General features: G+C 57.4%; 1 protein-coding gene across 1 annotated transcript in view; it reads left to right on the top strand.

The window, feature by feature from the left end:
- The window catches only part of COL23A1 (collagen, type XXIII, alpha 1), a 108173-nt gene that overhangs the window by 62168 nt on the left and 33557 nt on the right, over positions 1–12448 (top strand). The window contains exon 9 of the mRNA XM_011967059.1: positions 11720–11746. Within this exon, the coding sequence (XP_011822449.1) occupies positions 11720–11746 (27 nt within the window). The remainder of the gene's footprint in view (positions 1–11719; positions 11747–12448) is intronic.

Here is a 12448-nt window from a genome sequence, read left to right as displayed (position 1 = left end):
TGGAGACAGTGCCTTCCTCTGTCGCCCAGGCTGGAGTGCAGTGGCATGATCTTGGCTCACTGCAACCTTCGCCTCCTGGGTTCAAGTGATTCTCGTGCCTCAGCCTCCCAAGTAGCTGGGATGACAGGCACGCGCCACCACTCCTGGCTAATTTTTTGTGTTTTTAATAGACATGGGGTTTTGCCATGTTGCACAGGCTGGTCTCAAACTCCTGAGCTCAGGCCATCTGACCACCTCGGCCTCCCAAAGTGCTAGGATTATAGGCATGAGCTGCCGATCCTGGCCGAAACCCCATATGTTTTTTAAAAAAATTTTAAATCAATCAATTAATTATTAAAAAGTAGAAAAGGCCTCCCTGCCTACAGGCAGAAACTGGAGGAAGGGGTGTGGTTAGGAGGCGGTTGCACTAATTTGCTGGTGAAGCCTGAATGACTGAGAAACGAGGGCTGGCAGGTGCTGCAGGTCAGCTCTGAGCAGGTCTGGAACCACACACACTGCACCTCCTGGGCCCCGGAGCGCCGTGCCCAAGCCCCTCTGCAGTCGAGGGAGCGGTAGCTGCACTTCATCTCCGGCCTCAGTCCTGGGAGCAGCGACAGCCAAGGCCCCAGAGGACTGAGAGCTCTGGGCTGAAATGTGGTCTGTGAGACAGGGCTTCGGCCTGGGACCAATTTTGAAATGAAGAACTCAGATGGACAGTTTGGAATTAATCAAGTGAACAAAACGGCCCACAGAGCACCGCACGTTCACACGGTTCACACGCTCTCCTGCACTCTTGTAGTTCAAAAACTGCTTTGATTGTAAAAATGTTATCAGTTAAACGATTTATCTGAAATGCCCCAGATTCATCTGTTTTTAGATTTCAACATCCTCCATCTCATTTTCGTCTGACCCCTGCAGTGCTGCCCTGCAACACCCAGATTCTAGTGGAGCTGGGATGGGATAAAAGCAGACTCCGGAGTCCCCGATAATGGCACCCAGACTGGAACCTCAGGGAGATGCAACCAGGGCCACCATGCTGGCCGTTCTCCCCAGGGCCCTGAGCCAGCACAGGGCAGGTGTCTCCTGAGTCCAGGCCCTTGTCTTGGTCCAGCACTCTGTCCCCAGTGTCCCCATGAGTGTCCCATGTGAGGCAGCCTAGTCACAGGAGGCAGCCACCCCAGGTCAGTGGGGCCTGAGCTGCTGCTCCGCCCTCGGCTCCCAGATGCCTCCTGTATCTGCTGCAGTTTTTTGCATCCTCCTGGCAGCAACCCAGGTACCTCCTGTCCACACCTAGCTGTGGGAGGTGACTTAGCAGGGACAGTAGTGTAGGGGGCCCAGCAGAGGGGGTTGGTCCTATGCTTTGCTGGTTTGTCTGTGATATGTTTGCAGTGTGGTCACTGGCTGGAACCCACTCCCGCTTCCCCAGGCAACAGACCAGCCCCACAGCCTCCCTGCCCCATCGCATGGAAAAACATGTTCACAGACCTGCACAAGGTCACCGAGCCAAGCCCAGGTCTTTGAAGCAAATAGACTAAAGAGAAAGCAGTGATTTGGGTACGAAGCTGCCCTGCTTAGGACCAGGGCTGGCACCATGTCCAGCCCATGCAGTGGAGACAGAATGGGCCCAGGGGTCTATAGTCCATGTGTCCTCAGGCACCTCCCTAGCCCGCCAAGCCTCAGCCCCGTCAGCTGTTGCAGGAGCCAAGGAATTGACCCCAGGAGAGCTTCAGAGTTGGGCACACAGACTGGGTTCAGGGACCATTCCCGCTGCCCTGTGACCAACTCCAGCCGGGGGGGGGGCCTGTGAGGCCGAAGGCACCCCTTTTGGGCCTGAGTCCTCAATGGCAGCGTCCTGGCTGATCTCCCAGGCTGTGGCCCGAGGGCAGGAGTCCAGCGCAGGAGTCCGCCCGGGCTGGAGGCAGCCTTCGGCAGGTCAAGAGCGCCCTCTAGTGTTCCGGGCCGGGCACCAGAGCCTGCAGGATGGAGGGTCATTCAATCGTTCCCTTCGCCGTTGCAGAGCCTGCAGGATGGAGGGTCATTCAATCGTTCCCTTCGCCGTTGCAGAGCCTGCAGGATGGAGGGTCATTCAATCGTTCCCTTCGCCGTTGATCCATTCAGCAGGCATTTACCGTGTTCTCATTCTGTACGAGGCACTTCGGCATTTGGGATACAGTAGCAGGAAACACATCCAGGGGTCCCTCCCCACTTGGAGCCTGTGGTTGAGTGGGAGAGAGAACAAAAAACTCCCACAAATTCCAGCTTCACTATGCCTCATGGCCAGGGCTAGGAAGCAGAGCTTCTATAACCCAGACCTGGCCTGGTGGGGGTCAGGGGCACTGCCTTGAGGAAGGGAGGTGTGAGTCGAAGTCAGAAGGTGAAGAGGATGCTGATAAGTGGGGAGTTTCGGGGGGAACATCCAGAGAGAGGGTGCACCCAAGATGGGCCGGGCTGGTAAGGGTGTAGGGGGAGGTGAGAAGCCCATGGCCCTGGAGCACCCAGCCTTGAGGAATTGGCCATCTCTTGTCCACTCTGGGGCTCCACTCCGAGTGGCTGGAAAAGGGGCCTACAGCCCTACCCAGCCAAGCTGAGAGCCCTCCCCGGGCTGGAGCCTGAGGCCTCATCTTCCCAGCCACGTGGAGGTCCTGGGCACAGTTGAGCCAGGCGCTGCAAGGTGGAGGGTCTAGCCTGAGGAGGACCGGGCTTAAACAAAATCTTTGCAAACCCATCGGTCTGCCCGGGGAGCAGTGAGTTCCACATCACGGGGGGTGTGCAAGCCAAGGCCGCTCATCCACCGGTCAGGAAGAGCATCTGTGGTGGGCACTGGAGCCTTGTGGCTGGTCACTGTGGGAGGAGAGATAGCAGAAGACAGAGCAATGAGTCCATAAGTGAGAAACTGGAGGGGGCGGGAGCTGAGGAAGGCTCTTCAGAGGAGGTGACACGTGAATCTGGAAGGAGCTGCTTGGAAGGAAGAGGTTGTCCTTCAATGCCGGGCCGGGGGTAGAGCTTTGCCGTGAGGGTGTGCCAGGTGCTACAGCAGCCAGAGGAGGGGCAGTCAGCAGGAAGGGCACAGGGCTGGTATCCCGGCCTCTCCGAGCTCCAGATCTTCATCTGTGAAATGGGGATGAGGAGGCTCCTGCCTGGCGGGCCTGTGCTCAGGGCCAGTGACATCTAGATAGGGAGGGAAGGGCCCACATCGCTTCAGCTCCACACCGTCCCCTGGCTTCATTTGCCCCAGGGCTGGCCCAGCAGGTCGCAGCTACTCTCATCAACCCAGCCTCCCTCTGCTGCCCGCCGTGAGCCCAGGTCCAGGGAGCCATTCCATCCACAGCACACTCCGTTTCCAGAGGAGGACACGGGCTCCAGGGAAATTCAGCAGCTCACTCCAGGGTCTACAGGGCAGGACATCGTCATCAGGATGTGCCCTGCTCCTTCACTGTGCAGGAAGGATGGGTATGTGGGGCAGGAGGCAGGGAGGCTGGCGGAGGCTGGCCCAGCGGGCTGGGAGGACTGGAGAGATGGACCTGAGCTAGAATTGCAGGCTCATGGGCTCATAGACACTTGCAGCGGCCGGCAAGTGAGAAAATAGGTGAGGCTGGTTGGGTGCAGGAGAGCCGAGGAGAAGGCAGGGCCTGGATCGGGGCACCTGCCCCACCGGGGTGCGGTTCCGCCCGCACAGTCACCATCGGGGTGCAGTTCCGCCCACGCAGTCCCCATCGGGGTGCGGTTCCGCCCGCGCAGTCCCCATCGGGGTGTGGTTCCGCCCGCGCAGTCACCACTACCACATCTTCCAACATTTCCAGAGAAGCTGGAAATCCAAATTCTATAAAAACCTTTGCATTTTTAAGGGTTTCAACCAGTTCTTTACCAGTGGGTGACAGTTGTCTGTGGAAACCAAGGAAGGCCCACCCCACAGCCTAGGGGGCGGCTCTCAGGGAGCCTGGGAAACCACCCATGAGAGAGGCCCCGACAGGTAAGGATGGGGCAGGAGGGCAGAGCTCGGCCTGGGCGTGGTCCAGGGGCCACAGGCGAGGCAGAGTGACTGCAGCCTCGGTGTGTGCTGCAAGCTGTCCTGGTCACGCTGGCTCCCTCTAGACCGCCTCACGGAGTTCGGCCACGCTGTAGCGGTCACCCTTCTGTGACGGTCATGCTTCCAGTCAGCTGCTGCTCTTACTCCAGATTTCCACCCCATCCATAGCTGGCACCAAAATGGGTTGATGGTGTGTCCCCCAGACTTCTTTCCACCAGAACAGCCCGCTGTACCTGAGCTGGTGGCCCGGGCAGCTGAGTCAGACACATCCCTGCCCGCTGGTCCCATCCTCCATCCTCCCTCACCCTATGGGAGCCAAGCTTTTTCCTCGCTGCCACCCCAATAAGGAACAGTATTTTCTGATACCTGACGGGGTAATCATGTCTGTCCCCACCAGTCACGGGCAAATGTGTCATTTCAGCAGGTATTTGGGGATCGGTTCAAAGGCACAGTGCTGTAAACACCGCCTCTGCTAGCCATGATGTGTGACATGGACATACGTGTAATTACTTCCAGCACACTCGGGCATCACCGAGCAGGCCCTCTCCCCAAAATAGAAGCCAGCTGGTTTCACAGTCTCACAGCATCGTAGAGGTGAGAGGGCCCTGGGAGACTTTCTAGGCCAAGGGTTACAGATCAGATGCCCTGCAGAGCTGGCGAGTCACCTCGCCATGGGCAGCCGGTTAGGTGTGAGACCACAGGGAAGGGTGGAGCCTGTGGGCCAGGGTCTACGAGATCTCCCAGCTTTTCAAGAAAAGCCCAAACTCTGGACGTTTATGTAAAAGGTTGCAAGTTTTAAATGTTGTGACTAATTCATTTGGTTTGGGGTTCTTTGTTTTTTTTGTTTGAGACAAAGTCTCGCTCTGTCACCCAGGCTGGAGTGTAGTGGTGCCATCATAGCTCACTGCAGCCTCAACCTCCAGGGTTTAAGCAATCCTCCTGCCTCAGCCTCCTGAGTAGCTGTAACTACAGGCATGTGCCACCACACCCAACTTCTTTTTCTTTTTTCTTTTCTTTTTTTTTTTTTTTTTTTTTTTTAGAGATGGGGTCTCACTATGTTGCCCAGGCTGGTCTTAAACTCCTGAACCCAAGCAATTCTCCTACCTTGACATTCCAAAGTGCGGGGATTACAGGCCTGAGCCATTATGCCCAGTCTGGGTTCTTTTAACTGCACGGATCAAATAAAACCTGGTTCCAGCAAAGACATTGCCCAGTTCCAGCCCCTCACATCACAGATGAGCAGCACAGAGGGAGGCAGCCCCAGCAGGGCCAAGGAGCACATGAGGGGCAAGTCTCTGACCTTGGTGCAAGCTCTTGGGACCCCACCCAGCTGAAGCTCCTACAGTTTGCTGACTTGAGGTGCGGAGGTCACTACAGAGCCCACTCTACGAAATGCCCTAGGTCCCAGGAAGAAGCGCTTTAGGAGGATCATTGTGCCGCTCTCGGGGCACCAGCAACGGCTGAACCTAACTGTGAGGGTCTTTCCTTGCTTTCCCTAGCACAAAGAATTTGAGTTTGGGAAATTGCTAAGCCCCGGACAGTCTTGCTGCAGCTCATATGTGTACAAAGAGCCTAGCCTGAGAAATCAGGACCATATGGTGCTGACCCGCCCTGAGGGGGGCTGCCCACCCACCCCTCATCCACCAGCCGGCTCTAATGAGAGCTGGGAGGAGGCTCAGGGAACCTTCACGTAGGAATGTGCACTTCCCAAGCTGGGACCTCAGGCCCCACCAGCCTTGTAATTTGATGAATTGTCAACATCTGGGGCATAATTACTAGGCCCTGGCCTGATAATCCTGGTAAGCCCTTCTTCCAGGGGCCTCGTCCTGGTGCATTTTGAGGGCTCCATTCCCTGACAGGAGCCGTCAGCATTAGTTACAGCCAGAAAGCAAGACAGGCACCCAGCTCTGGCCGATTTGATCGTTTACTCCTGTCTGCATCTAAACGCGGCCAGTTTATTCATTTGGTTCAGTTCAGCAGATGCTGGAGCCGATCTTGGGGAGGGCTGGGCTGGAGTCAGGAGGACAGGGCCAGCCCTGGACCTTTCCCTGACATAGAGCAAGAGGGTCAGCGCAGGCTTTTCCAAGACACTCCAGGGATGGAGCCACCATCCCCACATCCCAATGTACTTCACCAGGAAACCTCCCCTCTTCAGCCACACGGTTGTAGGACCACCAGGTTCAAATGCCCGCTGCGTTAGTACCAGGCCAATTATACTGAGACAGCAGGGTTTGCTGCAGAGACAGGGTTTAATGGTTGCAGGGCACCCAGCAAGGAGATGGAGGAGACCCCAGGGCAGGGGGCTGAAATCAGCAGGATGTGGAGACTGCACTCCTCGGTGAATCAGCTCCCGTGGGATCCTTCAGACTGGCTGACTTTGTAGTTTCACTGGTGTGCAGGCTCTGAAAGAATATCTCAAAGGGAAAGGGTCGTTTTTCACATTCAAATTGCCGTCTACAGAGCGGTTCAGGGGAACCATGACCCTGTAAGAGAACCTGCAATTCTGAGGCAGCCGGAAACCAGTTCTGAGGAAGGGGTCGGGAGCGTGCTGATCTCATGATGATGCTGAGTGGCCCGCCAAGCGTGGTTTATTTTTGTTCCTCCCCCTCCCTTCTTCCCTAATTAATTGTATAAAGTTTATAGGGATGGTTTCAACACTTGTTAATATGCCTCAAAAGATGGCTCTGTGAACCCAGCTTAGGAAATACTCAACAGGCCGAGGGAGGGAGAGAGCAAAGCCTCAAATTCACAGATGGCAGAGCCGGCGGCACCGTCCAGGGTCCTGCTGCCGGCCTCTTGGAAGGCCACACACGGGTCGCTCCCAGCACTGCCCCCCAGGGCCAGGGCAAACCCTAATCCAGTGTCTGCTTGCCTGTGGGGCCTCGCGTCTTGCATTGGTCTGGGAAACAGAGGCCACTGACCTGGGACCCAACTTGAACTTGTTGTTTGAGAGGAGAATGGCATGACCTGCATTTCACAAATGAGGAAACCGAGGCTCGGGGACACTCCGGTCCCTGAGCAAGGCAAGGGACCGAGGCAGCACCAGGGCCGGGGGAGGGCTGCCCACCCGGGGTCCCAGGCCAGCTGGCCGCCTGGCCTCCTGCTCACGTGCAGCCCAGAGCTTTGTTTGTTTCTCACACATCCGGAAACATCCCGGAGCCCAGCTGATCTCCACGGGGAAAGAGTGATTTAAAGCAGAACCAAGGCTTGTGAACAGCTGTGGGGTTTCTCGGAGGGCAGAAGGCGTTGAAAACCTCTGGTGGATTCAAGGGCTTTGATCAGGCAGGGGAGCGAGCTGGACGGTCATGAGCATCTCCAGGCACAGTGCAGTGACATCCATAGATGAGGAACCTGAGGCTCGGAAGAGGGATTTGAACCGGGCCCTGCAAGGCTGAGCCCTGGCCTTTGCTCCGTGAGCTGCTGGTAAACAAACCTCCCCAAGCTACTTTCTTTCCCACTCCTTCTGTAAGAGATGCTGGGAGAGGAACAGGGCAGCTGATGACTGGTGCCCTATTGTCTGGGGCAGGGGAGGGCTGCCTGGATAGGAGAGACCCCCCCCACCACCACCACCACCCAAGGCACGCCCCTGCCCAGTCTGGGGCTCTGCCCTTCCAGACTACCCAGCTGCTCAGAATAGCCCTCATTCTGCTCAGAAGGACCTGCCTTGGGCTTGGATACTTGGACACTTGCCCTGCCATGCCTTTGTCCCGCCTGACCACGCCCCCCACCCCACGCGTTCCGTGGCTCCATTCAGACCAGCCCAGGCCCTTCCCTGAGGCGCTTGTCCTCCTCTCTAGAGCACCCAGAGCCGGGCTCGGCCCCCGCTGCACCAGTAGAAACACCTGGTTTGTGGATGGTCTGCACAGCCTCACGCCTCAGTTGCTTTGCTGTGGCTCAGCCAGGCACTGAGTCCATTAAGGCTGAGTCCACTGAGCCCATTTCGGGGGTGGAAGGAGCACTGTCCTTTTAAAGACCGGCAAAGTAAAATGACAGCTCCGACAGCCCTTCGGGAAAGAAACCTGTTCCGCAGAGTGTAACCCAGTGTTTCTCAAACTTACTCAGCCATGGAATCCCTGTCTCCAGGCAAGCCTGCAGGGCAGTGTGCTGTGGGGCACCAGTTTGGGAAAGGCATTCTGTAGGGTAACTGTGGACAGGGTCCATCCCCTGGAGGTTCACAGCCCAGGGTCCCCTGGCCCAGAGGGCAGGCCCCACTTCCCCAGGACGGGAGGGGAGGTGAGAATCACATCCCCAAGCCAGGCAGGTGCATCTGACTCCAAAGCCAGGCTGCTCCTTCCCTGCCCACCTCAGAGTCCCTTCCTCAGTGACCGCGCCCACCCAGCAGCTTCTCTGAGGTCAGCCACTGCCCCTCACAGAGAGCTCGGGGCCTGAGGACGGCTTTCTTGCCCAGGTGTCATCCTGGCTGTGGGTCGGCTCTGTCCCGGGGGCTGGCCCAGCCTGGTCTGCTCTGTCAGTTCTCACACAGGGAGCTTTGGTGCCGCTGCAGGCACTGACTCGGCTTCCGGGAATTGGAATTGGCTTCCCTTCAGTCCGTGGTGGGGGCTCCCAAGAGCACTGCGAACACCCATCGCTCTGCCTCTATTGGGAAGCTAGAAACTGAATTCACCCATAAAAACTCCCAGGGCTCTGATCACACATACAGGCAGGGCCTTTGATGTGAAAATTGGTTTTCTGTTATAGACGGGGCTTCTCACACATCAGAAAGAAGCCTTGGGGACCAAGGCTGCACCATCAGTGACCCCCAGGAACAGTCCTAGGTTGGCAGAGGGCAGCGTCCAGCTCAGGAGGCAGGAGGCCTGCGGCCATAATAAGGTCCAGTCGGTGGACACTTCCAGAAACAGCTGGCAGCACTGAGATGCTCCCTCTGGGGTTGAGGCCAAGGGGACAGCCTGGGCTCCCTTCCACGGGCACTTCTAGAAAGGCAGAGCCCTGTGGTTGTGCATGCTTCACATCCAGGGGACCGTGGGAGTAGGGAGGATTTCACAGAGGTACGCAAGGCCTAGAGCAGGAGAGAGTGTCCGGGAGGCCAGACAGGACCGCGGCAGGGGCCTGCAGTGCAGACAGGATGGAGACCCAGGGCCCAGACCCTTTCTAGCTGCATGGCCCTAGGCAAGGTCTTCCCCTCACTGGGCCTCAGTTTCCTTCTCTGTAAGAGGGGGATGATGACACCTACCTTACCGGGTTGCTGTGTGATTGAGACTGAGTGGGGGCCATGGAGAGCTCCTTGAAGAGACCCAGGAAGGACTGGCACCCACGCGTGTGGGGTCGAGCCCAGGGGAGAAGTCCAAGGTGGGCATGCATAGTGGGACGTGACCCTGAGGACACCCGGCAGGGCCTGGGTCAGGGGATAGGGGGACAAGGGGCAGGGCCCAATTTAGTGTACTACCGAGGGCAGAAGGCCTGGGGGTGTGGACCCCGGGATCAGGACAGCTGGAAACTGGCAAGAGGACACTGTCCAGCTAGGGCAGCTCCTGGGAGGCTCATGGCAAGGAGTAGAACTACGCCTGTGATGGGGGCTGAGGCCCTGACCTGGGGCCCCCAGGGCCTGAGCCCCCAAGACTTTGGAATGCCCCCACTCCCTCTCCCCTGGGACCCCAGCTGTCCCCAGGCCATCACTCTGATGGCCAAACCCTCAGTGACCATGAGACTGGTGGCCAGAAGCACTTAGACACCAATTTTTAAGAACTGCCTGGTTTCCTACTGCCAGCAAGGCCCTGGCCGCGAGCCCCACATGGAGTGGCCACTCACACCATCTGGGAATGGGCAGATGGGCCATCTCCACACGAGGCTGTCTGGAGGTTGAGCCAGGGAAGCCAGCAGCTTACCTCCTACCTGGCAGGCACGGGGCCAGCTCCCAGCTGTGTCCAGAACCAGAGACCAGGAAAGTCTTCCCAGAGCAGGAGGCTGTCCCGAGGGATGAGGGATGAGCTGCCTGCTGCCAGGTGCAGACGCGGGGAGGGCACTCCAGGCAAAGGGAACAGAGAGCCGAGGGATGAAGACAGAAAGGAAGCCAGAGAGCTCGGGGACGGACAGGGGCACAGAGTGACCAGATGGCTGAAGCTGGCCTTAGCCACAGAGGACCCTGATGCTGGGCCCGGGAGTCCGTCCTCAGCCAGTGGAAGTCCAGAGAGGCAGGGACAAACTGAGCAGGGGCCACAGGTCAGGGGCCGACGAGAGCCCCTCTGTTCCTCCACCGCCTACAGGGTCCCCCATCCCGCTTTGGCCAGGCTGCTCTCTTTTGCCTACGGTGCCCTCCCCCACCCTCACACACACACTTGTTAGGTCCAAATACCCCAGCGTTACTGTCCCCACAATGCGTCTTCCCGGCTAGGGGTTGGCAGAGCCTCCACCTCTCCTCCTTCCCTTTCTACTACGCAGTGCATGCATTTGCGGCATTATCATTCTTGCTGTACTTCCTTGGTTTGACTTTGCACGTTTTCCCGGGCACATGCTGCCTGCCAGGCCCCATCCAATAACAGAGGCATGGGGATTAGACCCTTTTCCTGACTGTGCAGAGGAAGAATTGTGTAGACCCCACATTAACAATAGGTCATGTCACATGTGACAGAATATATGTGGTGGGAACAGGGACAGATGGCCTGACTCTGGGAAGGAGAAAACCCTAGAAGCCTTCCTGGAAGAGGAGGTAACTGAGCTGAAGATGGACAAAGAAGGGAAGGATGGCAGTGTGTGCAAAGTTTCAGAAGTGTGGAGCTGTGTGCGTCGTTGTTGCAGCCAACAGTGAAGTGTATGTGGGGGTGAGGGGACTGTGGTGAGGAGGAAGAGGGCGCTGACAGAGACCAGGCATCCCTGGTCCCAGAGTCCCTGCCAGCTGGATTCCTCCCCACTCCCACACAAAAGGGAGCTAGGCGAGGCTTTGTTAAGTGGGTGGTAGGTGGACAGGGGCAGGGGTGTCCGGCACGGGCTGTTGTGCAGCTGGTCCTCTGCAGACTCTGCAGGGGGCCTGGAGGTCGCTGAGTGCCCCCACTGTCTGGACCCACCCTGGTGTGATTTGGCTTTTCTCTGGCTTTATTTTGTCTGCAAAGGCTGCAGCAATGTGGGAAGTTCAAAGAGCCTTCAAGACTGCCAGTCACAAATGACAGGAACTCAATTCAAGCTGAATTAATGAAGGCAAAACAAAAGTATTGATTAGCTCTCAAACTGGTGTGTACAGGGGCAGTTTCAGCTTCAGGCCCTCGACCCTGTCTTTCTCTCTGTCTCTCAGCTCTGCTTTCCTCCCTGTTGGCTTATTCTCAAGCCGTGTGGTGGTCCCTGGGAGCTCCAGGCTTAGCCCCATCAGAAGAAAAGAGCCCTTTTCCCCTAAAGCCCCACCATTAAGTCCCAGGCAGGATGCTCACAGCTCGCCTTGGATCCCAGGCTCGTCGCTGACCCCGTCACCCTGGCGGAGGGAATGTGGTCACGTGCCCACCCCAGCAGCCCACCCAGACCCCATGGGTTGAGATGGGGGGTGGTCTTTAGAGAAGAACTGGGCTCTCTTGTCAGGGGAGGGATTCCGGGCAGCAGACCACACACAGATGCCTTCCCCTCCCTCAGCCCCAGGCCGCATGGACTGAACCCAGACTGGGGGCTCCCATAGGCTTTGTTTTCTTGTCGCTGAATAATGCACCTGGGTCATAAGACGTGGAGGAAGTGCCATCCCCGTGTGTAACCTGCGTTCTTTCTCTTGTTTTCCAGGGACCCCTGGGTTTGGATGGCAAGCCCGTAAGTGATGACAGGGCAATTCCAGGGTGTCCTGGGCTGGGGCTGCCACTGTGGGGCTGGGAGTGACCACCAGGCACTGGAGGGAAGCAGCCACTGGAACTTGGTTCAGCAGAGAGAGAAGCCTTTGGGTGTCAGACTTGAGTTCAAATCTAGCTCCACTACCTGCTGACGGTGACCAGGGGAGGCCTCCTCACCTCCCAAGCCTGAGGCTTCTTGTCTGTCAAGGGGGCACACGTACCCTCCTCTTCTAGGGATGCTGCAGACCTATGGAGAACTGTGAGCAGCACAGTCCCTGGGGTCTAGTCAGCCCTCAAAGCATGCGAGCCCCTCCCAGCAGACACAGGCACAGTGTCCTTGCTACATTCTCAAGACTGCCCTGGTGGGCATCAAGCTGAGTTCTCAACATCTGGGCCAGGAGCCTGTGGTCACAGGCAGTCCTCAGCAGAAACATGCAGGGAGACATGAGCACAATTAAATAAGTAATTTGAGGTAGATGGATGGATGGGCAAGTGGGTAGATGTATAGATAGATGCATGGATGGATGGATGATGACTGGATAGATGGATGGATGGATTAGTGGGTGGTTGGATGGATAGTGAATGAATGGGTGGATGGGTGGGTGGATGGATGGATGGATGGATTGGTGGGTGGTTGGATGGATAGTGGATGAATGGGTGGATGGGTAGGTGGATGGGTGGGTGG

Source organism: Mandrillus leucophaeus, unplaced genomic scaffold, assembly GCF_000951045.1.
Source record: "Mandrillus leucophaeus isolate KB7577 unplaced genomic scaffold, Mleu.le_1.0 Scaffold782, whole genome shotgun sequence".
NCBI lineage: Eukaryota > Metazoa > Chordata > Mammalia > Primates > Cercopithecidae > Mandrillus > Mandrillus leucophaeus.
This window is presented reverse-complemented; position numbering and strand designations above follow the sequence as displayed.